Source organism: Aspergillus eucalypticola, assembly GCF_003184535.1.
Source record: "Aspergillus eucalypticola CBS 122712 chromosome Unknown BO83scaffold_34, whole genome shotgun sequence".
Classification (NCBI taxonomy): Eukaryota; Fungi; Ascomycota; class Eurotiomycetes; order Eurotiales; family Aspergillaceae; genus Aspergillus; species Aspergillus eucalypticola.
In genome coordinates, this window is record NW_020290308.1 from 120051 (window position 1) to 144051 (window position 24001).

Consider the following 24001-nt stretch of genomic DNA (forward strand, 5'->3'; position numbering starts at 1 on the left):
AGGAAACGGACCCTTTCTAAAAGTACATCATGCAACATGCAACATCATAACAAAATACGGCCTAAAAAGGTATTTCCGAAGCACCCCGCTAGAAAACACACGAGTCACACGAGTTTACATGAATCGTCTCTTATTCTTCCCTGAGACCAAAAAAAGACCAATAATCTGGTCCAAATCAAAGGCTACCATTGCTTGCTGACAGGCGCCGGCTCCGCTCATACAGCCACTTGTTGCTCAAACCCAGGCTCACACGCTTGCCACCCACCGGTGAAGGAGTCGCGGGCGCAATGCTGGACATACCGGAAAATGTCGACATGGTCGATTCCCTGAATGTGGATGTAGAGTCTTTAAACGTAGACTCCTTAAAAGAAGATTCTTTGAAAGGCGAAAAGGATGAGCTGCGCCCGAGCGGAGACGAAGATCCAAAGCTCGGCCTCCGCCCGCTTTCCTTGCCCCCATTTGTGACCACTTTGTGCAATAACGGGCTCGGAGAGGGCGAGAAAGAAGGTCCTGACGATAGCCTGTGTCCGGAAGCGCCAGCGCTTGCTGACAAGGGGGAACCGGATCTGCTAGCTGGGCTGGCGTTCCGAGACGCAGAAAGTCGGTACCTAGGCGGAGTAACGTACGTCGTGCCCGGAGTAAACGACTGTGTGGCGGAGGGATCCAGTCCCAAAAGCGAGCGTTGTGTAGGGGTCAATGGAATATCGGAGAAGTTGTCCTTCGGGCGGAAAAGCGGGTACAATGCAACCAGAATGTTCAGAGCAAAGATGACTCGTAGGACTAGCAATGAAAGATCGGGGTATGTAGAGACCGGGCTAATTTTCTGAAACCAAAGCAAACTGTTGCGACGCTGGTTAGAAGGCCCCTGGAACCGCGCACCGGATGCGCCTGCTAGCATCACTCACTATGACTTGATGGTGTCTCCGAACACCCATGTCGCAAACAAAGCGGCTGTGTTCCACACAAGCCTATTTATATTGCGATCTCCGAATGTACCAGCATTCTGTCGACGGACGACCTCATTCAGATGAGGATGACGCCACTTCCCAGGCGTCTGAGAGCCATCAGGCGTCGCTGCAGGTGCAGATGCAGCTTTCGGGGTAGAAGGAGGGGCAGGGGACGCCATTGGTTTATATTTAAAACGGGAGAGTGTACGCTTGGATGAAGATGACACTACACTGTGTCAGTATGGCATCTTATTACAAGAGATGGACAAAGGGGGAGCATGATCACTTACCTGAAATAGGAAAATTGCCGTTGGACTTACCTGTAGTTGAATCAATTGCAAATTGGATATACGCGTGTCCTACCACATCGGTGACTGGGATCTCTGGTTGACGGATTACAATGAGGGTCCCGACAGGATCATGGTCACAGGGGAGGGGCAGGCAGGACTCGGGACAGAGTGAATGTGAATGGGGCAGCGACTGATTGTTTTGATGATAAGTGCGCCGGTAAGGGTCACTGGCAACCACAAGCGCCTTTGGCGCGAAGATTTCAGCCAACCCGAATCGGGAGCTTTCAGCGGCACTAGTCAGCTTAGGCGCCGCGGCTCCCCACATCTGGCATCATAGCCATTCTTCCATAAGCCATTAGCCTCAGCCCCGGCTCAGCCCCCCTCACGTCACTTACTCTTCCCTCATTCTCACTCGATCCATTAAAGAAGCATTTCTTTCTTTCAATTCGTGTATGGATGCTTGACACTACACACTAGATACACTCGCTCTCTCCATAATGGACTCCAATCCGTCCATCGTGGCCAAGCTCGATGCCTTTGCGGCAGAGCTCCTGGCTGACTGGAATATCTACACTACTCTGATCGCGGGCGGCATTGTCGCCTTCCTTGTCTTCTCCTTCGTCACCTCCAAAGATTCCGATATTCATCCTTTTCTACTCGCTCGCCAGTCGACCGCTTTTCCCGTACGACAGCCCGGTGAAACTGCTCAGTACCGCAGTCTCGAGACTCCGCACGGTTTCCCCCTCCGATCCGGACTCAACGTCAAGGACCCCGGCGCTCCGAGATGGACAAGCGGTCGCAAGGGTGATCTGCGCGACATCTGGAAGGCCGCCGTGCGGGGTGCAGTGGGAGAGGATGGCAAGGGCTCTGGTAAACAAGGAAAGATCTATACTGTGCTCGGCAGGAAAGCAATCGAGCATTCCTTGGAGCAAATTACCCAAGAAATCAATGTCATTGGAAGTCGTGTGCAGTCCTCCAAGGTGAACACGGTCGCCGTCTGTCTGACAGACTCGGTTGAGCTTCTGGCTTCTATCTTCGGTTCGAAAATCCTTCATCTGTCCACTGGCTCTATTCGTTGCTGACGAGGTCTCTAGCGGGCGCTTTCTACGGTCTCAAGACAATCATCATCCCCCACAACTTGGACGCCGAGTCTCTTTCAAATCTTCTGAAGGAGTCTGGAGCGGAGGCTCTTATCGCGGAGGCCGGCGCTCTTGACCTATCTCTCGTCGCCAAGGGTAATGATCAGCTCTCGCAGGTCATCTGGGTTGCAAAGCTCGGAAGCAGACACATGGACTGGAACGATGTCCCCGAAGATGTCAAGGGTACTCTGGAGGTTCGTGTCTGGCACGAGCTGATTGAAGAAAAGAAGGACCTTACCGGTCTTGATGTTCCCAGCTGGGACCCCAGTACTCCGGCGCCTTCCCTCACCACTGTTTGGCCATCCAAGTCCTCCGCAGGCGAGTTCATCGAATATCAATCAGAGGTAGGCAATCTTGTGTCAACACATCCGGCTCGATCGAGCACTAACATGGAACAGAACCTGATTGCGGGTATTGCTGGAATCATGTTCTCCCTGCCTCGTCCTCAGCGGCTCAACCCCAACGATCTCGTTCTCTCGATTGATTCCCTCTCGCGGTCATACCCTTTGTGCCAAGTCATGGCTGCACTGTACTCGAATGCGTCCGTTGCCCTCAACTCGGTTGCTGGAGAGAAGGTTGACTTTGCTCTCGCCACTGTTGGATTGTCCCCGACTGTCATTGTTGCTTCTTCGCGCACCATGTCTGAATACCACAGCAAGTTCATGAAGCCGCATTCCGGGTTTGTTTCTCTCTTTGCTCGCTGGATTCAGGTGCGAAGCCTGGACTCCGGCTACATGCCCTCGCACGGTTTGCTGAACCAGGTGGCCAACGTTGGGCCTACCGCCGAACTCTCGCTTGATAAGCTGCGTCTGCTGTGCATTTCGCACCGTGTTAATGCCGACCGTGAGGCTCAGCTGGACTATGAGCAACTCGCAGACTTGCGTATCCTCACCGGAGCACGCGTGGTGTACGCTTTGACCGGTCCCGGGGTTGCTGGTGCTGTTTTCCAGACCAATGTTTTCGACTATCGCCGCTTCCAAGGCTCGAGCCACTTTGGTGCGCCTCTGAGCAGTGTTGAAGTTGTGTTGACCGGGGGCTCGGGCGATGAGGCAAAAGAAGAGGGCCAGGTAAGCCAGCCAACAGCCATGCACCTTTTTCAACCACTTACCATTTCCTTAGATCACCGTATCCGGTCCTTCTGTCATCTCTGGCAAGACCACCTTGGAAGGACGTGCTCGCATTCGCGATGATAACACCTTTGAACTCCTTCCCTAGTCCGCTTGTCAAGCAAGTAATGAGCGTTTGAGCATATATTCCGGGGTTCTTTTTCTTCCCTATTGTCAATTCTTTCATCCCTGAACCAACCCACCAGTAAATCACCTCATCACCTGCATCATATCAATTGAACCTTAGCAAGCACAGCTTAGTTTGTCTCAGAAAGAATGAAAGGAAATGGCATCTATCTTCAAATACAGATACAGCTCCGAACGATCCAAAATGGTAATATACAGTAAAGATAAAATCAGCTGAAAATGGCAAAATGTAGAAGACACCGGCTCTAGTTCTCATGAAGGAGCTGAGCCTGCGCCAGACCCAGCGAAGGGTTCTTCTGAATCTCCTCAGGAGCGCTCTTCTTCTGCTTGGCGATCAACTGACCCAGCTCATTCAGCCGGTTCTTCAGGCCCGGAGCAACCGCCTTGTCATTGGCAATGCCCTGCACCTTCAGCGCAAGCTTCATACCATTATAGATCGGCACATTCTCCTGCAGCATCTTATCCACAGCGCGCCAATCCTGGACATCACTAGCAAAGTTACCCATCTTCCAGCATCCCAGCACCCGACTACTGTAGATGCGCACCAAATCACCCTGATCCTTACCCTCGAACTCACTCAGCGCCCTAGCAGCACTCAACTCCAACAACGTCCCCGCCACGAACGGCTTCCTCTTGGGATCAACCATCACATCATGCTGAACATGCGGCGGCCGCTCCATCAACCCAACCAACTGCGTCGCCAGATTGAAAGCCTTCGTAACCTCCGGGCCCTGGAACTCCGCCTTCTGAGCCTTGCGATGCAGTTCAAAGAACAACCGCTGCACAATCCCGACCTCATTCAGCTTCACGCCCGTCCTGTCCGCCTGCTTCGCGGCTTCCACCACGAAATTCACCGCATTGTGTTCGCCCGCCTTCCGCACCAGCCACTCCAACCGGCTAGGCTTCAAGTGCCGCTTGGCCATCTGTAGTCCCGACAGGAACGGCACCAGGTTCTTCCAGTCATTCTTGCTCTGCATCAGGCTGATCACCTCCGCGGCTTCTTTGAGCGTCGGTCGTGATTGCGGGTCCATCGGGCGCAGGAGGAAGTCTTCGTCCTCGCTTATGTTGGCCGTCACGGGCTCTTGCTCCAGTCGGTCGGCATACTTCTGGCGGAACATGAGACGTCGTTGGTCCTGGCCGAGACCGAAGGGTATGAAGAGCTCTTCGCGGAACCGGGTGAGGGCTTGGTCCAGCTCCGGGGACGAGGTTTGTTGGAAGGTAGGGACGGCTGCGGAGGGTGGTCCGTTAGTTCCTCCATCTGCTCAATTCGAAGCCATAGTAAGCAGACACCACAATACATACCATTTCTAGAAGCATTGCGCGTCTGTGTGAGCGACCCAATGGATTGACGCAGAGTCGTGGAATTCTGGCTGCGGAAGAGCCTTCCCACGGCGTTTTGCGCCATCGTTATGTGAGAGGACTATATATTCAACGGACCACAAAGACAAGTAGAAGACAGCAGTCCGGAGGAAATCTCTCACTCAATCGCTCGAAAAACAAAACCACCGGGGTCGAGCAAGTAGATAGATAGATAGATAATTAGTTATTTGGCGGCAGAAAAGTTCCCGAGCGTCGAATCTGGGACTGATGGCCCAAACAGGCAACTCGCGGCTTGGCGGAAATTCTGCCGGTCCGAATTTCTCGATCCGCCCTCTCAAGTTCCCAAGCATCACAATTGAGCCTGTGTCTTGCTTCCTCAAACGCCAAGGTGGTCGAATTGCACCAGGGATCAAGCCATGGCGTCTTCTTCCCCGATCCTGCAGCAGCTGGGCTGCTTCCGCTCCCTCCTCCTGAAGCCCCAGTCCCTGTCGTCCACCACCACCGTCAACAATCAGATCGGTCGCCGTGCGCTCAGCACCGTCTACTCCGCGAAGCCTGAGCCCAAGCCTCTCCCTAAGAATTTGCCGGAGCAGTTCCTTCGTCAATTACCGCTTCGCATGCGGCCGAACCCTGGTATGGATTGAACAATCTTCTTCCATTCACTGCTTGGACTTGCGTCCCGAACTACCAATGCGGAATCATATATCTAACATGTGTTTGATGAAACGGAAATACAGAGCGCAAAGAACGCAAAATCCCCCCTCCTCCGCCCGCCCCTCAGTGCAAGGACCCCGTGAACGCCGTGCAAGAGGCCCAATTGGCGCAGCTGGATCCCACGGGCGAGCGCCGCGCTCTTTTCGACTACAGACGGAGTCCTCGCAGTGTCAAGGTCGGAGATATTCTGCGGGTGACGTTCAAGAATGGAGATCCGTTCTCCGGAGTGTGTTTGAGCATTCGGTTGCGCGGTATTGATACGTCGTTCTTGTTGCGCAACCAGTTGACGAGAGTTGGAGTCGAGATGTCGATTAAGGTGTTCGGTCCTAATGTTGAGAGTGTGGAGATTGTCCAGAGGGCGGAGAAGAGGAAGAGACGCGCGAGGTTGTATTACATGAGGTGCGTATTTCTTCACATTTATCATCTTGTGTGGATAGTGGGTTTGGGTTTGGGAATGCTAACGAGATCTACCCTTCGGGTTTATAGGAAGCCCAAGCACGATATGGGCAGCGTCGAGAACCTCGTTGCCAACTACCTTCGACAGAAGAGATCGCTTACCGGCAAGAGGGGCGGTGGCCAGACGAAGAGACGGTAGACTCGGTCAGCATAGTTTGGACTTGGGTATATTTGGCGCGAGTGAATGTGTATTATTACTAGCATATGTGTGTATATTGAATTTCAGTCCCGGTTTTACTTTTTGGGCGGATATGGATGGTTTTGAAGATGTTTGTTGCAGATCATGATTTCTAGGTGAGAGGCATGCGAAGAGAAAGATAATGAATTGGAACATGTAGACCTTCCTGTTATCCATATCGTCTACGACTGTCTAGCCCAAAGGTTCGAGACACGGTATATGGAACTCTAGCGAGTTTGGTAGCAGCTCACGTCGCGGCACGTCATATCACGACCAACAGCTTGCTACGAATCAATATGCCTTTCAGGTAAAGCTAACTGCAGAGAAAAAAAGAAATATACCCCAGAAAGCTAATAAATATACCGAAAGCTATCAAAACCCAGCAGTTAGCATCACATATACAATGGCAGACTTTGATAGCAAAGAAAGCAATGGCATACTTGAGATTCTCCCTATCCGTCAAATCCAGAAATGCCGTGGAATCCAAATCTCTGCCTTCTAAACCACCAGCCATCTGGGACTGGATTCGATCACGGCGTTTGTTCTCCCAGCGAAGCAGAAGACCAAGAGCCGAAATAAGCACGACTTCGACAAGGTGGCAGACGATCATTGACCAGATTCCCAGATCATAGGTTGGCCTGTTATCCCAATATTTTTAGTGGTATCCATTACACTGATCAGCGGAAAGCTTACTTTTGGCTCTCCTTGTAAAAGAAAGGTCCTGCTATGTTACCGGTACAGTAACCTAGGAAGAGGACTGCGTTGCTAACAACCTTCTTCGTGTGTCCTGTGCAGCGTTAGGCCTGATTATATCATTGACGGAGGAGAAGGAGGAAGAAGAGGGGACGGGAGGGGTAGGGTAATGTACCGGCAGTGTTTGCGATTTGCATACTGAGAATCAGCACGAAGGCAGCATTGTATGGCCCGGTCAAGTAGTAGCAAATCAAGCGGCCGACTTTGACATGTTGTGGGACGAAGCGTAGCCCGAACGCCCCTGCAATGTTCGGGAGGAGGAAGATCAAGATGAAGACGCAGCGCCTGTTCTCGAAACGATCGTTGAGGTACACGCAGAGGAGGATGGATAACGCAATTATCGCTCCGTAAGGGATCTTTGCTGTTAGTGTTTAACTAAACCGTCTGTTTGAAGACTTCCATACCTGCATCAATGTTGTCACGAGCGTCGAGAATCCAAAACCCTGGATGATAATAGTTCCAAAGTTCGAGATACCACCGTTGGGAATGTTGCCTGTAAATAGACAATCAGCGTAACCAACTTTTGTATGCTACAAAGTCGTCACTCACAAGCTACACCCAAGAAAAAGAAGATGTAGAGCTTGTAGTCCGTAAACGCTTCCCAGATCTGGTGTGGTTTGATATGCTTGTTTTCGATACCCGTCTGGTTTTCCCTCACTCTCTCGATGGCAATTCGGCGCTGCCGCTTGGTGAGAAGCGGCGCAGTAACTGGCGAGTCAGGCAAAAGGATGAACATGACGATTCCCCAAGCCGCACAAAGAGAGCCACTGACGAAGACAGATTAGCATTGTGGTGAGGACCATACGTTTTGGAAATATCCATACATTACGATGAACTCGTACTTCCACGAAGGAAGGGCACCTCTGATGTTTCCTATGCCGTAGCCCAGAAGACCACCGAGCGCAATTCCCAAGCCATTGGCAGTGTACCATAAACCTAAGCGTACCGGCTGTTCACGTCGCGTATACCACATACCAGTGATGAGCATGAAAGCTGGGTCCGAGCATGCCTCTGCTGCACCACCTAGGGCTCGCAGCACAGCGAGCGTGGTGAAATCATGACATGCTGCCTGTATGATGAGGAATACGCCCCTTCATAATATTAGCATATTCTTCGAAAACATCAGCCCGGTTATTGACATACCACAAGAATATATTGGCACCGAGATACTTTCCTAGATGGCACAGTTAGCCCGTACCTCACTACAGAATATGACGCTCTTACCAATTGGTAAGCGTTGCAGAAGGAAGTTGGTGGGCTAGTAGAATGTTAGCATTTGGATCTCAGTTTATAGGAGATACAACTCACAAATGCCCAGGCCAGAAACCCAAAATAGAAGATACTCGATAGCCAGCTATATTGTGTGCCATGGAGGTTGAGGTCTTCCTCAATCCCAAAGATTGCCGCGTAGCTCAGGGTTGTCTTTCACAAATTACAATTAGCCGCTGCAAGAATGGATCGCAAGGAAAGTAGAGTCGCGTACCTTGTCAATGTAGAAGAATGCATAGCAAACTGCCAGATATGGAAGGATCATGAAATCGATCTTCCGCAGTAACTTCCTTACTTCTGCCGGATCAACAGGCTCATCAAGCGCATCCGGGTCCGTAATAAGCGTCATAGCAACATCGCCATCAGACGTCTGCTTCTTAACCCAGTCTGTTTCATGATTGTTTGCAGGATGGCCTATATTTTCCTCGTGAGCGATTTCTGGTTTGAACTGCGATGTCTCCGCCATATTGGTAGCTAGGGTAATAGGATCTGTATGATACTGATGATTGATGAAGCTAGCGAGAGTAGTTATGAGTTCTTTAACGCGGAAGTTATGTTGCTGTATCAATGCTGACCTAAAGACTATCGAGCTTAAGGTTCAGTCTGGATGGAATGAAGGGCGACCCGGAAGACAGGATGGTTATAATGTCTAAAAGACCCCTGCTTCATATTCAACGCTAGTAGGAGCTTTGTCCTTCACATCAGGCCCCGGTCCTGGATATTAGCTTCCAAGGTATGGGCATTACCAATCATTGGAGGGGTTTTGTGCCAACGTGGGGGTCAAAGAAGCTGTCTGGACGAGATAAACATTCTTTATCTCGTCTCCAGGTCTTGAGTACCGACCAGCACGGCATTGCCGACGCAAATCAAGCCACATACTCTTCACCGTCATTGATGATCCGGGGGGTATAGCTTGTATCTGGCGCCCTTGATTTGACGATAGGGTGCAAGAAGTATCGGAGAAAAGCCGACCAGAACAAGGGTTGATGACGATCTGCTTCAGGCTTTAGACGGATGTAAACCTGGTAGGCGGATTAACTATATAGTTCCCGAGGCATGATGTCTTCGAGCATGCTTCAGAGTGCTAGAAAGTATGAAGCGGAGAAGTGGAGGTGACCCCGCGTGGGGGTCGTCGATCCGGGGTATCCCCAGTTCCCCGTTCCACCCACATTACTACGTACTAGCACCATCAATCTTGATAAGTAGTCGATCAATTCGCTCCGGCCTTCTTGAGCGTGTTCCCCGAGAGCCATGCTCATCAATTCACTATATGCTGATTCTGATCTGCATCCATGCTTACCATGATGTTACTTGATGGACCTGGATTTGAACTTGGTATATATGGCATTAGCAAACAGACATCTAGCATGTCCATCTGAGGTTTTTTAGCCGGCTTACCTGGTTGAGAAAAGGCGTCATGACATCGGAGTAAGTCCGCTCAGCAGAAGTCATGAGGCTTGAGGGAGAAGGGAGGGGGGGGAAATCTATCAGGCTTGACAATGTGCCGTAAATGCTGTTACTTCACGACCAGGAGCCAGCATAATGGATAATGGAAACAATGGGCTGGAATCTGATGCTATGGAGAAGGTAGTCTGGAGACTACTACAATCGGAGGACAATGAAGGAAGACGCTACACCCCATTAGGAAACCCGACTTCACAGCTGATCCCGATCATGCCATACAAGGGAACTACGACCCCGTTGGGGAGTTCATAGCCATTATGATGTGCCTTACTCGCAAGGGGACCTATCGAGAGCATATTACTATCATAGGCGTTTTCAGGAACCTAGGCTTCTGATAACCATAACCAGATCATCAGCCAGATATAGGACGGTCATGGGAGAAAAAGTACAGGGCACCTCACACTGCCGGTACCTATATGCCAACCTATTTATCCCATCCTTGAGTAATTGGCCTAGACTAGATGAATGGACATCATACGCAAGAGGTGTAAGCGGAATACCATACCCCTATCATCCCGCATGGTCCGCAACTGACGAATTGAAAATATCCAAACACAGAGGGGGTTGCTAGTCTAGCCGACGACGACTAGCCCGTTAGGCGAGTTCCCACCCAAAGCTTCTAGACCGTGCCATTAGTTCAAATTAATCAATATCTCACTTTATCTTAGAAGGATCGATAAGCTAGATCATGATCTCCGTGCAATCCGACCTATCTGATGCTATCAGTCATGTAGTCCCACCAACGAGCACCAGATGGCCGTTAGCAACAACGACGGACATGTAGCTTGAAATTGAAGGCTTTCACGACCACTCTTATGGTTTCACGTTGTTCCCATATTTGTAGCAGGCAACGCCTAGATGATCAGAAATCCGTATGCCGTATGCTCCTTAGGTCTAGTTAATGGTATTTCGTTGGTCCTTTAACTGTCTGTTGACCAACCGCCCGGTGTCGCTGCTAAAGGCACAGGGGTCGGCAGATGATTCATAATGAGCCCAATAGTACCCGGGCACGAAAAGCGAAGTGAACACCGGGCTTTATACTCAACTGATCCAGTAGCCATAAGCTTTGTCGTCTAATAGCTTAGGTAGGACCGGAAATAAGAAGCTTAAAACGAAATTGACCACTATATGGCATGGGTCCTGCGTAGCTTTCCACTAGCAAAGCTCTTCACTGAGATCTGCGAGGTCACCGAGGTAGATTGTAACTTGTCATTGGGGCTAGTATCGACGCCAACATAGAACTGTGCAATGGTAGTTGAGATGAAATTCAGACCATCGAATAACCGGCCGTTGGGTGATGATGCTGGCATGTTGTGACGACCGCATCAAGGTGCTGGGAAGCACTGAAGGGCGGACAATTGTCATTCATTCCGCTATTTCCCATCAAGTGACTTGAGCATAGTCTAATTTATTATCTGACAGACCGTTTACTGTGTTTAGCTTTTATGCTGTTAGTTGTTGGCTTTATCCAAGGAAATGTATAGATGGCCCAAGAGATCTATAACATAAGAATAGTCTGACATAGTAACTGTATTATTCCAATTACAATGAGATTGCCCATCTTTATTGTTAACACATGAGCATTCACACACGTATACACCCAAACCGAAGCGTGGTTTTAGTAATCGCATGAAAAGCCTTGCAAAGGCAGGCTATTTATGAATTATACCTAGCAGAGGTGCACCGTGAGCATATCAGGGGTACACGGTAGTATGAGTTAGTCCTGAATGATTATTGCGCTTCGATTGAAACCTAGAGTCGACGTGTTCAAGGGCTGTCCAGTAGCCGCCAAGGAGGCACAAGAAAAGCGATCAGGGCTTCCGATGTCTCCCGTTAGACCATCCGGATAAAGACAATACCAAGGTCTTACTGCCGAGTTCTTGGTTCAGAGGCCGGACGATGGCAAGATGGATCGGAGAATTGAGCAATCTCCCCTCGTGACCAGGGAATTGTACCTGAGCTCAACATCCCTCCAAGAGTGGCTGAAGGGGGTGGTGTGCGGTAACGGGTAATTGTCCGAGAGCAGCGCGGCCGGGAATACCGCCAATCTGCGTGGCTTTTGTTATCGAGTAGGATAGACGAACGAGCGACTGCCAAGCGACCAGACAAGCAGACGGCGGTTTCATCGCTGACGAGGTTCCAATCCATCTGCAGACGGGAGTGTTATGGTATACCATTCGTTGGATTGTTGAGCTAAGAGATTAGTATAGACAGGGAATTGTCAACATCAATCGAATTGAAGGACGCGGAATGGTTGTGTTGGGAGCTCTGGGATGATGAGAACAGACTCCTCGCTCTCCAATCACATGCCTCCTGGCAGGAATTGATTGATTGATGAATGATCAATCTCCCCACTAAAGTCATCAGCTGGTCACACTTGTCTACCGCGTCTGACAGATAGAGTCATTTAGTATGATGGTCGAGATCGTTCAGATGAATCATGATAATGGTGGTCGTTAAACTTTTTGTAGCCGTGGTGTAGAGGAAATCCAACAATCATGGCACCATTGTGCGCCCGTTGGATTCTGACGGGTTTGCCAATATCTGATGCTACTCCGCTGGGACCAATAACAATAGAATAATGCAAGTAAGTCAGTAATTGACCTCAAGGCATGTGGCCGTTTTGGGACAGGCCAACCTTCCGCCTCCAACCATCGGCGGAAGTGAAAAGAAAAGGGAAAAAGCGTAACCCTGAGAGAAACATGATCATGGTTACATTGAAATGCTTTTCACCCACATTTCCAGTTCCCACGACACCCTCCCTCTCAGCCTTCTGCCCGCAATTTCCATACCCCACCGTTTGGAGAAAAAGGACGCTATCGGGGCACCAGGCTCAGACTGGACCACCACCGAAGAAGTGGGGGTTTTTGCTAACCCATTTCCCGTTTAGCTGCATGCCTTCGGAGCTCTCCTGCCCGCCTCCTCCAATACCCGCAGAGAGAATTCCCGGAGAGGAGGCCCTGGACACACCCTCTCTCCCTGACTCTCACACCGACTTCCCACCGTCGAATAGCACCATCTTCTCAGCCTGCTGCGGGTGTACGGACGGCCCTGGTTGCAATTGGCGGAAAGGGCCGTGACGGACCTGCAGATCGAGCCAGAAGACGAGGGTCTGAAATTCTCACATGCCCCAACAACCGCCTGGAATTCCCCCAGAAATCACTCGGCAATGAATAGTCACGATCCTTCGCCGTGCTTGATCGCGGCTAGTCCAGCGCGGTTTGTTCTCTAGTGGTTGATCCACTTCGCCTCGTTTCAATCCATTGGCCCATTATCGTTGAATGACTGCAGTAGTGCGACCGCTAGGCAGGCATGGGCAGCCTACTGGCCGGCCAGGCTGCGGTTTCTAGCGTATCCTAAGGGTACGGCTTGCACCTTCAATTCGGGGAACCTGCCTTTCGTTTAAATAATACTCGATATGGAGTGCTGTGAAGATCAATTGCTCCGACATTTGGTTTCATTGCGTGGGACGCCGTTCTGATCCAGCGATTGTAATGTCAAAGACTTCCGTAGTCCATCATGACAGTCAATTTGGTGTGTCTCATTTGGAGATGCAAGCCGCTAGTTTCGAGAGATCATTGGCTTTATAGCTAGCTGTCGATAAACTTAGTAGGGAAGCAAGCCAGTATTCACAACTTTAAATTTGAGTGGCTATCCGATCCGATGCCAGGCACGGCAAGGGAACGCTTATCTACTCACGTCTCGAAACCCCGGATTTTCCTGGCAATATGACTAGGGAATGAGCGTAGCCAACAATGCAACCAAGAAGTTCCAGGTAGCCCGAGTCGACGATAAATGAGTGGATGTCGCGGCCTTATCCGGAAGGTCAGATTCGGCGAGACGGGATGGTCTGCAGCAAGGTGAATCTGTCCTGGACCCCGCAAGCATGAACTAGTGTCTACGAATATGTAAGTTCGAGAAGTGGATGAAAAGGTGGTGTGCATCGGATCTTTCCAGATGACAGTCAACACCAGGTCATCCGCCGGAAGCAAGCTCACAAATTGTGAGGGGCAGTCAAAGATCTGGTCAGTGGCATTAACGGCTATTGCCTTACTTCTCTACCACCCGGTCATGGCGCAAAAAGGTTCAAGGCTGTTCAAGTTGCGAGTTCTCGTTTTCTAGCCTCCACAACCGATTCCAACGCACTGGGCGGTAGTTCTTTACCTGGCGGACCATGCGTGTAACCATGGGACCAGATGCTCATTCCGCCAATGGCAATGATCGGTTCAGAGGAGGGATGCCACATGTCGTCATGCTCCCAGAGTTGCAAAAGGTCATGAATATGAAGCCGCCACGCAGATCCGAAGATCACTGACGTGGGGGGTGGGTTATGTAAAGCAGTGAACGCAGTAATATGCAACCTGATTAATGCTGAGATTGTGAGGGGAACCGACCCTCCACTCCCCGCATTCTACGCAGGTAAAAATAAAAAGAAAAAGAAAAACTGCAAAGTCCATGAAGGGGTCAGAGTCCTGGGTATAACGTGGCTTCCAGTGAATTGATCGAGCAGGGCGAGAAATGACTCCAGGATACACTGGGAGGGATGACCGTCTGCACCTCGATATCCACTGCCTTGGTACGATGATGGTAGGACTGAATCATAGGGGAGATGATGGTGGTGTTTGCTCGAAATGGTCTGAGACACCAAGCAACAAAACCGCCGCGGGCAGAAGTGGTCATGAAACCCCAGTATCGTCACTTGCCTTACGGCTTCCCGGGCAGGGGAATGGCGAGTGACGTAATTTCCCTTTGGGTGTTTGACTCCCGAGCCACCGGGCCGCAGCAGAGAGTAACGCCTCTTTGGGGCCGATGTTCCGACTAGTACTAGCAATACTGTTAGTGTGCAGGTCTTGCAGGTCGTGAGGACGAAAAAGGGAAACAGAAAAATGTAATTATTACAAAGTATGTTTCCTTCCAGCAAAATAAAAAATCATTTTCATGGTAGACAAAGCCCACCATTGTGTGGTCTAGAAGACCCTCAGTGCTGAGCACTCGCACCGATCGTAGCATTCAAGATACGATGACGCATGATGGGGGTCCCCCGGAGGACAGACAGCCTGCCTACAAACGGAGGACAGCCGCCCTTCCCTTCTCCAGCCGATTCCACGCACCTTTAAGGGGGGCACGTATCTTAGGGAGCTTAACATCCACAATCGACCCACCCCTGGCCACTTCTGGATAAAAAAAAAGTGGGTAGTGACCATCCTCCAGTGGGACGCTGGCCTTTATAACGTCGAATGACCCTCCATTTGGCCTGGAAACGTTAACGTCAAAAATACATACTTGGGAAACGGCAGGGAGCCAAAACCTGAATTCTTTGCCTTTTGATAAATCCCTTCCATCCCCCTCCCAACCCTCCCAACCAACAAACTTGCATTACCTCGAACGAACAGTATCCTTCCCTACGAATCATTGCCACTTTCTGCAACCATCATGTCGCGAACTAGAGTTCTGCTGGTCGGGGCTGCGGGCGAAACGGGCGGCTCCATCGCGAACGGACTGCTTGAGAATCCCGGTTTTGTAAGAACCCCCCTGCTCTCCTTGTATCTTCTCATCTCTGAGCCCACGACTAATCTCTGCACTGCTTTTCATTATTATAGGAAGTTCATGCTCTCGTCCGTCCCCGGTCGGTTCAAAAGCCTGCCATCGTAGCCCTCCAAGAGCGAGGTGTACAGATTCGCAAGGGCGATCTCAAGGGCCCTGAGGAGTCTCTCGCCGACGTATTGACCGGAATCGATGTCGTTGTCAGCTGTGTCGGTCCTGCGGAACAGCAGGACCAAATTCCTCTCGCTAAGGCTGCAAAGAGTGCTGGAGTTCAACGGTTCATCCCATGTGGCTTCATCACTGTGGCACCACCTGGTGGAATCATGTGGTTGAGGGACGAGGTAAGTCGCCGCCGCCGCCGCACACCATACCTTCCGTGGATCATCAGCTGACTTCTCCTTCAGAAAGAAACAGTGTACAACCACATCAAACAGCTCCGACTTCCTTACACCATCATTGACATCGGTTGGTGGTACCAGCTTTCTTACCCCCGCCTCGGTTCCGGAAGGACCGACTATGCCATGACTACGGCGAACAACGAAATAGTCGGTGATGGCAACACACCTCTTGCCCTAACGGACCTTCGAGACATCGGACGCTACGTCGCCAAGATCATTGTTGATGACCGGACACTGAACAAGATGGTTTTCGCCTACAACACGGTCCTGACACAGAATCAGATTTATGACCTTCTGGAGGAGATCAGCGAGGAAAAGATCCAAAGGAATTATGTAAGTACAGTGACTCGCTGCGGTTGTTGGGTGTAAGCTGATCTCATCTGTCACAGATCCCTGAAGAGACTATCTACACAAGGGTGCTTGCAGCTCGGCAGTCCAGTGAGACCTATCCCTTCGATCCTGTCAAGTTCATTCCCCGATACCTGGCCGAAAATCAACTGTCATGGGGTGTCCGCGGCGACAACAATCCTGAGTACGCCAAGTACTTGGGCTACTTGACCTCCAAGGACCTTTATCCCGACTTCGCTCCTCACGACTTCCGGGAATATCTTGAGGAAGTTGTCCGAGGCACGGCCAAGGGTGTCTACACCGACCGGGTAATCTCCAAGGCTCACCAACGGATGTTCCCTCGGACTGAATCGAGCGACTCGCTTTACACCCGGATATTCCCGAGAACGGAATCCAGCGACTCCCTCTACATGTCGAGGTAATCAGGATATGCATTTTATTTTCCAGCAAAAGGATTTTTGAGGCGACGCTAGACGTGCCTCCTGGGACCCGGCGCGATGTGTATATGACACCGATCTGTCGAAGCCACGCCATGCGATGATGGCTTCATTCTCTTCTCTGCCTTATTCCGCTTACACGAACGGCTTATTTTCCGTTTTCTTTTTCTATTCCCTGGGGGCTCTAGACCGGCGTTTTTGTATTTATGATGGTTTATGGTCGTCTGAGTGGGTAGGACTCACCACTCATTTCTTTGATTTACCAATGTATCTGAGGGGCTTTCAGCCTTGATTGGACGATATCTTTCCGTTTAAGCCAGAACTTACTTCTATTTATACCCATGCCATTTCAATCCAACCTAAGACGTGATCCACAATCCCGTCTCACGTTACCCTTTCAAGTAACTAATTACTGAGTGTATGCGGAAAAGCACGCATATGGCTCCCGGGACATGCTCCTTCCGTGTGCACGCCTTCCATTTCAGCTGAGCTGTCTACTTCTTCCACTGCTCTGAATTCTGAATCTCCAATTTGATCGCGTGTTCAGCTAGATGCTCATCTCACGAAGTGAGCATGCCTCAACCAAGCCAGGGAGTACAAGGATCTGAAAGAGTTATCCCCACGAATGAACACTACGCTTATTCAACACGCCCTCCTAGCCAGGATGGGCTTTCAGCGGCTTCCTACGGTGTCTTGAAGCCCCAACAGATAACCATGGTTGGTCAGTATACCAATTGAAGGTAATTAGACTTCGAACTGATCTTTCGTCTTCCAAGCTATTGGCGGTGCTATCAACACAGGTTTGACGATCTGCGCAGGGAATGCACTGTCCAAGTAAGAGAACAATCACCAACCTGGAAAGCCACAATTGACACTTGAAATAGAGCAGGTGTAAGCGTCTCGCTCTCTTTCAACCTACTGCTACTAATACGGTTAGCCTGCATCGATTTTGATCTCCTATACAGGTGTTGGGATAGTTGTGTACTTGGTTCTCTGCGCTCTAGGTGAGGTGGCCTCGTGGTCTCCTGAGCCATCCATGACGGACCATGCGACTAGACTCTGTGATCCTGCGCTTGGGTTCACTCTGGGATGGATGTAAGCTGCCTTGAATGGGATTGGAACTCTACCTCCAACATGCAATAACCACAGAATGATAGTTACTGGTTCAAGTTCATGGTCGTCATCCCTAACCAGCTGGCAGCAGGAGAGTTGCTGATAGCCTACTGGCAAGATAACGAAGCGAAATACTCGGTTTTTTGGACTACTGCCTTTTTAGGGGTCATCATAACCGCCAATTCCATGTGTGGTCGATATTTAGGGAAGTACGAAGTCATCTTGTCATTCTTCAAGGTCCTGGTGATGTCAGGGCTTATGGCTTTATCTATTGTCCTTGCACTTGGAGGGGGCCCAGATCGCGATATGAAAGGCTTCCGCTACTGGAGAGACCCTGGGGCCTTTGCTAATGGAACAGGAGGCGCTGTGGCAGGTACCGTCCGTGCTATTTGCAGAACAGTCCCATCAGCTACGCTCGCCTATCTTGGAAGTGAGTTGATGGGAATGACAATCCTGCGCACACCAAACCCCCGAAAAGCGGCAGGTCGGGCGATCAAGGTGACCTTCTATCGCATCTTGGTTTTTAACATTGTCAACATAACGCTCTTAGGAATTCTTGTTCCCCATGACACCCACATGCTAGCATTTGCCCACAATACGCCCCAGCATCGGACAGCCTCGGCCTTCGTAGCTGTTGCTCAATCAGCCGGCCCTTCGGTAATTCCACACATCCTGAACGCCTGTCTTTTACTTTTCGTGCTATCGGCTGCAAACCAGGCTCTTCAAATGGCAAGCGTAACACTGCAGGGTCTTTCATTGGACAAGAATGCCCCTTTCTTCCTGTGCCGTACTAATAGGCGAGGAACCCCCATCTATTCGTTGGGTACATGCTCTGCTTTGGCGTGTTTGGCGTACCTGAATATCTCCAGTGGCTCTAAGAGACTGTTTGAATACTCGGTCAACCTGGTTTCCATGTTCAGTATCCTGACGTGGGCTTCAATTCTCGTGATCCATTTCTCTTTCATTCGAGCAAGAAAGGCTCAAAAGATCACTGATGAGGTCTTGTCCTTCAGAGCGCCCCTTGGGCTGTTCGGATCGTGGGTTGCACTGGTAGCATGCGTATTTGTCACGGTCATACGTGGGCTCGACTTTTTCGACCCAGAATATTACCCCAAAGGGATCGATCGCAGCATGGCATTCGTGACCTCCTACGTAGGCATTCCACTCTATATCACGCTCGTGATTGGGTATAAGATCGGCACCAAAAGCAAGCATGTCCAACCACAGGATGTTGATATGGGATCCTTGACACCCATACCAGAGCCGCACTCCGCAGATGGGAATACCGTGGGACAAGAAGGGCCCGATTCAGTCCCATCGGTCCGGACGTAGACCGATCAGGACCTCTTTAGTCTGGACAGTTCCTCTTGATGCCGCTGCTGATCCCAACAGATCGTGTCCAAGCAACTGAGGTATATGTCATGGAGCGACACCCCGTACACATTGTTACAAATAAAATTACCGCCCCATTGCATTCACTGTGGAATCCATCGGCGGCCGATTTGGGTGCGATAGATGTTCCTTTTCGCTTTCTTTTCTCCAGTTTGTTTGTCATCATGATCGGGCAAGGAGTGGGGACTGTTACTAGGTCCGTTTACACGGCAACCAACAAATACAATTACGGCCTGGAAGAGAGTCAGATGTGCGCGGTCAAATTGAGACATCCTCAAATCATCATAACAATCACGGTTGCAGCCAAGCACTCTTACTGGATCACCAGAATCAGGCTTCCAGCCTTGTAGATGTATAAATAAGTACCAATAAGCCTGCAGCACACAAGGATTAGCGGTATCGGCGCCAAACATTCAGTCATGATTTGCTGGGGTAGGGGAGCTGTCATGGATGTTGTTGCTTAGTGTGGGCTCAACACCTCGCCCTCTTTCTTTCTCTTCTGCATCTCCTTCCGTTGTGCGTGCCCCTCCCTGTTCCTCGTCTCAACCTCTGCGACTCCTATTTTTAAACAGCATCAGTCTAGTTTCCCTCCTTTGACCAGAAGGGCAATGCATTTCATGTGCATGATGCCGAGATCAAACCCCTTTTAATTTATTGAGCCAATCATTTGTTTATGTGCTTCCCATTCCGTCAGGATACTACAGGGGAGATTCAATCAGAGCTTTGGATAGGACAGGTGCGCATCGCTTCTTTGCAACGTAACAATTCAGAAACTGCCAGTGCACTGGGAAAGAAACCCGTCGCTTGTCCATCTATACCACGAGATGACTTTCCCCCGTACCCCAGTCAGAACTGGTCAGAAATTGAACAAGTTGATCGATTCGATAAACGAGCAATTCGATTTGGACATCCCAAATCCCCTCTATTTCTCTCCATCTATTGGCAAGAACGATAAATCACTTGGCTGGAGCCTTTATGGCCGGATCAGAGTGCTATACTTCAACCGCAAGGTGGACTTGAACCGGATCTTCAATGACTTCGAGGAGTGGATTATCTCCCAATCAACGGTGCTATCTGCTGGGGATGGTCAATGGGGACATATGCCAGGCTCATTCGCGAACACTTCGAGAGATAACTTTATCAGCAACGGGAGCAGTAATATCGCAAAGGAGGAGCGCCAACGATATCTCGAAAGATTGATTAATGACGAATTCTATCTGCTCAATGGCTCCTTTCCAGCTTCCAGGAAGGTCGACGAACTGGTAGAAGAGCCTTCTGCGCCATCAAGCAGCTCACTCAAGAGAAGGCTTTCCGTGGAAGAGGAATTCCACACGGCTCCCAACTCTCCGGTCAAGGATATAGACATGCCGCAATCGCCTATATCCAAGGAAGACGCCTGTGACCGTCCTGTTGGAAATGTCAACAGGACCGGGTTTCCGGTCTTGCAGCCATCAAACGTCACAGTGCCAATTAACGTATTTAAAAGCCCCAAGACAACTGACAACGATAAACCCTCCAAATTTGTGGAACGCCTGAGGGGTTCCGACAGTTACCAGCGTTATGATGCAACACCAACCTCCAACGATCGGGCGAATTTTAGCTTCAGCACAGTAGCTGATACTTCTTCCAGCTTTCTTTGTTCGACTACTGCTCCCTACGAGACCTCGTTCACGTCGAACACCACTGAAGTCGATGAGTCACTGTTGGAAACTGAACCTATGTACGAGGACTCTGTAGTGGGGCATTATCTGAGTGAGCAAACAACAGCAACAAACCTTGCTGAAACACAGGATTTAGAGCAACTCGCTTTGCAGGAGCCTCGCGATTCAATTGAGGGGCGCATTATGACAGACCTTCTCCAATTCGGACCATTCTCGCTCGATCATCAATACCCAAGTTCCGTCACGCTTCGATATAGATATGAACTAGAGAGAGTGGCTAGAGAGTGGGGGGTATCCTTGGACCGCATGTTGGTTGGTCCCAACATCTCTTTCAAGACGCTTGATGATTTCTGGCGCTGGATAGAGGGGCATAATCAGCGGGAAGGGAAACGGCTCCCCGAAAAGTCCTCTCGCAAGGCTTGGGATGCAGCTACTGGGAACTTCAGGACTGACAAACATTCAGAAGTTGTCGTACTAACTGGGGATTTGGAGTGGTCCAAAAAAGGGGTCTTGAAGTTAAGACTGAATCCATTGAAGACTGAACGGACCTGTCGCTTTCACCGGCGATTTGGGTCTGATAGGTTTCTCAGTCTGACAGTGCCAGCTCCGGCGCGGCCTCCATCACATCTTCGACTGCCCTCTCAGCCTACACTCCTGCGAGAATCCCTGGGTTTATGGTTAACGCAGAATGCTCATCGATGCTTAGGGAGGACGTGGAGGCCTTTTTTCGTGGATGAGGTCAAGTCGAAACGCAAGGCAGACGAACCCAAATTTCGAATTGATTTCTTTGCAATCGATGGGATCGATTTCGACCATGGTTCCCCTGTCCCTGCTATTGCACCTCCCCATCAAGACAGTAGCAACCGCACTCCAATGAGCCTAGATGCGCTGATTGATTGGTACATGCCTCGAGAAGAAAACCTCATGCAAACCAACTGCAAATTGTTTCAACGCTTCTCATTGGCGCTCTCAAAAACATACGCTACAGTGGTCCTACATCCACGGCAAGTTCTACCATTACCAGATGTATCCAAACCTGTCATGAACGATGGTTGCGCTCTGATGTCTAGAAGCTTGGCCAATCAGATTTGTGATTCATTGGGACTGACGGGATACACCCCAAGCGCCTTCCAGGGTAGAATAGCAGGTGCGAAAGGATTATGGATGGTCGACAAACATCGATCTCACGTCACAGCTGACGATGACGTATGGATTCAAATATCCGACTCGCAGTTGAAGATAAAGCCGCATCCTCACGAGTGGGATGGGTCGGTAGACGATGAGAAACTTACCTTTGAGGTTGTTAAATGGTCTAAACCTCTGCATCCCGTGAATCTGAATATACAGCTCTTGAGCATACTGGATCACGGTGGGCACGTTAAGGAGCATCTCGCAGATCTCACTCGATTAGGAATTCGATCGTTATATCAGGAATTTGCGGACGTTCTTCAATCCGACAGCGCAGTGCTCTGCCGGAGCCTAGTGCAGAAAATCCGCCCGTCAGGGGATGATGTCTTTGGACCGGTGTCTCAAAGGACCTGGCGTTTCGAAAATTGGATGAGCAATGATGCCGAGTTCATAATCCGCCTCACTGAAGCTGGCTTCTGTCCTCGGAGCTTCCATTTCCTCCGTAAGCGATTAGGGAAGTGCCTACGAGAACTCCTGAAGCGGCATGTAGACGAACTTCGCATTGAAGTGCCCCTCTCAACATACGCTTTCTGCATTGCTGACCCATACGGAGTCTTAAAGGAGGATGAAGTTTATTTTGGCTTTTCGAACGTTTGGCGCGATGGAAAGGGGCAATTTGAAGATATCTTACTAGAGGGCATTGACGTCCTCGTCGGCCGTCTTCCCGCCCATCTGCCCTCTGATATTCAACGCCGGAAGGCAGTGTGCAAGCATGAGCTACGACATTTCAAAGACGTAATTGTCTTTCCCAGTGTCGGCAACATACCGTTGGCACATATGCTCTCAGGTGGTGACTACGATGGCGATACTCCTTGGATCTGCTGGGATCAGAACATCGTCCGGAACTTCTACAATTCCGGCTTGCCAGATACAGAGTTTCCGCCAGAGCACTACGGACTCACCGAGTATGCTGTAGACATGGAAGACATCCAATCCATGGATGAGTTCCTCCAGAGCTCATTCACCTTCAATTTGACCCTGTCAAATCTAGGTCGCTGTACCGTGGAGCATGAGATGATCGCCTACGACGAGGAGTCAATCGACTCAGACAAAGCGAAGGAACTCGCCTGTCTCCTCAGTCACCTAGTCGACGGCCGCAAAGCAGGAGTCCACCTATCCGAACAAGCATGGCGGCAATACCGCAAGAAGATCAGCCCCCGGGCACGCGAACTCCCCGCATACAAGAACCCCGGCCGGAGACCCAAGAAATCCAACATTATCGATTATCTCCGGTTCGAAGTCGCCACGCAGGAGCGGGACAAGATGCTTACCAAGCTCGAGGCCGAATTTCCAGAAGAGGAGGCATCCCTCAGCAAAGACGAAGACCTGACACGGCCCTGGCGTACGATCCGCCAAAAGATCAGAAACGAAGGCCAACGCGGACAATTATTCGCAGCCGCCCAGGACATGAGAGAAAAGATCAGAAAACTCTACATCCAATGGAACACGGCTATTTTCCGAAGTCAGGACTCATTCTCCCCTCACGCGCTGGACGCTGCAGGAGAGGCCAGATCCATTCCTCCCCCGGAAGGCGATCACCCTTTGATACTGGTGTGGCAGCACTGCCGTGACGAATGGCTTCGGGTCCTTGCATCTTACACATATAACGAATATCCGCGCGCCAGCTTCGTCATGCATGCCTTTGGCGAGGTCCTCTGCCAGATCAAATCGAGCAACCTACCGGCACGATCAGTGACGTCGGAGATTCTTTCTTGCTACCGTGTCAACCAGAAGGTGGTTGCTCAGCTTACCGCACAGGATGTGGTTGAGGAAGGTGAAGAGAGGTTAGACGGGGAAGATGAATATGAGGGGCACGAGGCGATTGAAGCAATGCATTTTGGGATGCGGTCGTCAGGTGGGTACTTTGATCCGGATGATTGCTTGTCTGTGGAATGAGTTCTTGGTTTGGGGTCGGTTCTCGTTGTGGGGGACATTATTATGAGTTGGATACGACATATTATGACTTGGATTTCAGGTAGATTTTGGATGATAGGATATTGAGAGTACAAATCACGCTATGAAATAATAGATTGTCTGTGTGCAGTTGAACACAGTAAAGACACACGCACGGTTAGGTATCTCTCACATGTCCAAGGAGTGGTGGTGTACCTTCATTATTGCTTCCGGTTAGCTCACA

At 50.3% G+C, this 24001-nt stretch overlaps 10 protein-coding genes across 10 annotated transcripts; 7 read left to right on the forward strand and 3 right to left on the reverse strand.

The window, feature by feature from the left end:
* Positions 1-16: 16 nt before the first annotated feature.
* Positions 17-1426, reverse strand: BO83DRAFT_370188 (nuclear pore complex component). Its single transcript, XM_025529891.1, has 3 exons — positions 1238-1426; positions 906-1173; positions 17-839 (listed from the first exon to the last, which is right to left on the reverse strand). Exons 2-3 carry the CDS (start codon positions 1124-1126, stop codon positions 176-178), a joined length of 885 nt encoding a protein of 294 aa, XP_025383409.1. The 5' UTR covers positions 1127-1173; positions 1238-1426; the 3' UTR covers positions 17-175.
* A 184-nt stretch (positions 1427-1610) lies between these two features.
* Positions 1611-3805, forward strand: BO83DRAFT_441147 (uncharacterized protein). Its single transcript, XM_025536317.1, has 4 exons — positions 1611-2275; positions 2332-2720; positions 2775-3443; positions 3496-3805. Exons 1-4 carry the CDS (start codon positions 1735-1737, stop codon positions 3589-3591), a joined length of 1695 nt encoding a protein of 564 aa, XP_025383410.1. The 5' UTR covers positions 1611-1734; the 3' UTR covers positions 3592-3805.
* On the reverse strand, positions 3773-5165 carry BO83DRAFT_370192 (uncharacterized protein). The gene is made up of 2 exons (XM_025529892.1): positions 4932-5165; positions 3773-4857 (listed from the first exon to the last, which is right to left on the reverse strand). The coding sequence occupies exons 1-2, from the start codon at positions 5032-5034 to the stop codon at positions 3875-3877; spliced, it is 1086 nt and encodes a 361-aa protein (XP_025383411.1). The 5' UTR covers positions 5035-5165; the 3' UTR covers positions 3773-3874.
* Positions 5166-5299: 134 nt separating this feature from the next.
* Positions 5300-6457, forward strand: BO83DRAFT_347266 (mitochondrial 54S ribosomal protein bL19m). The gene is made up of 3 exons (XM_025528811.1): positions 5300-5582; positions 5687-6062; positions 6150-6457. The coding sequence occupies exons 1-3, from the start codon at positions 5366-5368 to the stop codon at positions 6256-6258; spliced, it is 702 nt and encodes a 233-aa protein (XP_025383412.1). The 5' UTR covers positions 5300-5365; the 3' UTR covers positions 6259-6457.
* Positions 6458-6560: 103 nt separating this feature from the next.
* BO83DRAFT_151636 (putative MFS allantoate transporter) lies at positions 6561-8919 on the reverse strand. The gene is made up of 11 exons (XM_025526239.1): positions 8534-8919; positions 8359-8472; positions 8275-8308; positions 8194-8224; positions 7875-8141; positions 7600-7817; positions 7455-7543; positions 7166-7406; positions 6991-7084; positions 6738-6935; positions 6561-6666 (listed from the first exon to the last, which is right to left on the reverse strand). The coding sequence occupies exons 1-11, from the start codon at positions 8783-8785 to the stop codon at positions 6648-6650; spliced, it is 1557 nt and encodes a 518-aa protein (XP_025383413.1). The 5' UTR covers positions 8786-8919; the 3' UTR covers positions 6561-6647.
* Positions 8920-9322: 403 nt separating this feature from the next.
* Positions 9323-9778, forward strand: BO83DRAFT_151867 (uncharacterized protein). Its single transcript, XM_025526240.1, has 2 exons — positions 9323-9656; positions 9718-9778. Exon 1 carries the CDS (start codon positions 9413-9415, stop codon positions 9632-9634), a length of 222 nt encoding a protein of 73 aa, XP_025383414.1. The 5' UTR covers positions 9323-9412; the 3' UTR covers positions 9635-9656; positions 9718-9778.
* Positions 9779-12505: 2727 nt separating this feature from the next.
* On the forward strand, positions 12506-13419 carry BO83DRAFT_411707 (uncharacterized protein; the record flags this gene model as incomplete). Its single annotated transcript, XM_025534332.1, has 4 exons — positions 12506-12527; positions 12553-12820; positions 12856-12859; positions 13016-13419. 4 exons carry the CDS (start codon positions 12506-12508, stop codon positions 13187-13189), a joined length of 468 nt encoding a protein of 155 aa, XP_025383415.1. The 3' UTR covers positions 13190-13419.
* Positions 13420-15164: 1745 nt separating this feature from the next.
* On the forward strand, positions 15165-16881 carry BO83DRAFT_382360 (aromatic alcohol reductase). The gene is made up of 4 exons (XM_025532210.1): positions 15165-15303; positions 15384-15668; positions 15732-16058; positions 16115-16881. Exons 1-4 carry the CDS (start codon positions 15217-15219, stop codon positions 16493-16495), a joined length of 1080 nt encoding a protein of 359 aa, XP_025383416.1. The 5' UTR covers positions 15165-15216; the 3' UTR covers positions 16496-16881.
* Positions 16882-16995: 114 nt separating this feature from the next.
* Positions 16996-19119, forward strand: BO83DRAFT_370203 (putative amino acid permease). Its single transcript, XM_025529893.1, has 5 exons — positions 16996-17231; positions 17287-17344; positions 17395-17401; positions 17448-17605; positions 17668-19119. The coding sequence occupies exons 1-5, from the start codon at positions 17084-17086 to the stop codon at positions 18953-18955; spliced, it is 1659 nt and encodes a 552-aa protein (XP_025383417.1). The 5' UTR covers positions 16996-17083; the 3' UTR covers positions 18956-19119.
* A 306-nt stretch (positions 19120-19425) lies between these two features.
* On the forward strand, positions 19426-23984 carry BO83DRAFT_151892 (RNA dependent RNA polymerase). Its single transcript, XM_025526241.1, has 2 exons — positions 19426-19531; positions 19594-23984. Exon 2 carries the CDS (start codon positions 19840-19842, stop codon positions 23758-23760), a length of 3921 nt encoding a protein of 1306 aa, XP_025383418.1. The 5' UTR covers positions 19426-19531; positions 19594-19839; the 3' UTR covers positions 23761-23984.
* Positions 23985-24001: the final 17 nt, after the last annotated feature.

Bases quoted from the DNA above. Each gene is read 5' to 3' on its own strand.
- BO83DRAFT_370188 (XM_025529891.1), bottom strand. From the start codon at position 1,126: ATGGCGTCCCCTGCCCCTCCTTCTACCCCGAAAGCTGCATCTGCACCT. The intron at 840-905 runs GTGAGTGATGCT...GCGTCGCAACAG, and splicing joins GGAGACACCATCAAGTCATA to TTTGCTTTGGTTTCAGAAAA.
- BO83DRAFT_441147 (XM_025536317.1), top strand. From the start codon at position 1,735: ATGGACTCCAATCCGTCCATCGTGGCCAAGCTCGATGCCTTTGCGGCA. The intron at 2,721-2,774 runs GTAGGCAATCTT...AACATGGAACAG, and splicing joins TCATCGAATATCAATCAGAG to AACCTGATTGCGGGTATTGC. The intron at 3,444-3,495 runs GTAAGCCAGCCA...CCATTTCCTTAG, and splicing joins AGGCAAAAGAAGAGGGCCAG to ATCACCGTATCCGGTCCTTC.
- BO83DRAFT_370192 (XM_025529892.1), bottom strand. From the start codon at position 5,034: ATGGCGCAAAACGCCGTGGGAAGGCTCTTCCGCAGCCAGAATTCCACG. The intron at 4,858-4,931 runs GTATGTATTGTG...CACCCTCCGCAG, and splicing joins GCGCAATGCTTCTAGAAATG to CCGTCCCTACCTTCCAACAA.
- BO83DRAFT_347266 (XM_025528811.1), top strand. From the start codon at position 5,366: ATGGCGTCTTCTTCCCCGATCCTGCAGCAGCTGGGCTGCTTCCGCTCC. The intron at 5,583-5,686 runs GTATGGATTGAA...ACGGAAATACAG, and splicing joins TCGCATGCGGCCGAACCCTG to AGCGCAAAGAACGCAAAATC. The intron at 6,063-6,149 runs GTGCGTATTTCT...TCGGGTTTATAG, and splicing joins GCGAGGTTGTATTACATGAG to GAAGCCCAAGCACGATATGG.
- BO83DRAFT_151636 (XM_025526239.1), bottom strand. From the start codon at position 8,785: ATGGCGGAGACATCGCAGTTCAAACCAGAAATCGCTCACGAGGAAAAT. The intron at 8,473-8,533 runs GTACGCGACTCT...AATTTGTGAAAG, and splicing joins CATTCTTCTACATTGACAAG to ACAACCCTGAGCTACGCGGC. The intron at 8,309-8,358 runs GTGAGTTGTATC...ACATTCTACTAG, and splicing joins GGTTTCTGGCCTGGGCATTT to CCCACCAACTTCCTTCTGCA.
- BO83DRAFT_151867 (XM_025526240.1), top strand. From the start codon at position 9,413: ATGAAGCGGAGAAGTGGAGGTGACCCCGCGTGGGGGTCGTCGATCCGG.
- BO83DRAFT_382360 (XM_025532210.1), top strand. From the start codon at position 15,217: ATGTCGCGAACTAGAGTTCTGCTGGTCGGGGCTGCGGGCGAAACGGGC. The intron at 15,669-15,731 runs GTAAGTCGCCGC...CTTCTCCTTCAG, and splicing joins TCATGTGGTTGAGGGACGAG to AAAGAAACAGTGTACAACCA. The intron at 16,059-16,114 runs GTAAGTACAGTG...CATCTGTCACAG, and splicing joins AAAAGATCCAAAGGAATTAT to ATCCCTGAAGAGACTATCTA.
- BO83DRAFT_370203 (XM_025529893.1), top strand. From the start codon at position 17,084: ATGCCTCAACCAAGCCAGGGAGTACAAGGATCTGAAAGAGTTATCCCC. The intron at 17,232-17,286 runs GTCAGTATACCA...TCGTCTTCCAAG, and splicing joins CCAACAGATAACCATGGTTG to CTATTGGCGGTGCTATCAAC. The intron at 17,606-17,667 runs GTAAGCTGCCTT...ACAGAATGATAG, and splicing joins GGGTTCACTCTGGGATGGAT to TTACTGGTTCAAGTTCATGG.
- BO83DRAFT_151892 (XM_025526241.1), top strand. From the start codon at position 19,840: ATGACTTTCCCCCGTACCCCAGTCAGAACTGGTCAGAAATTGAACAAG.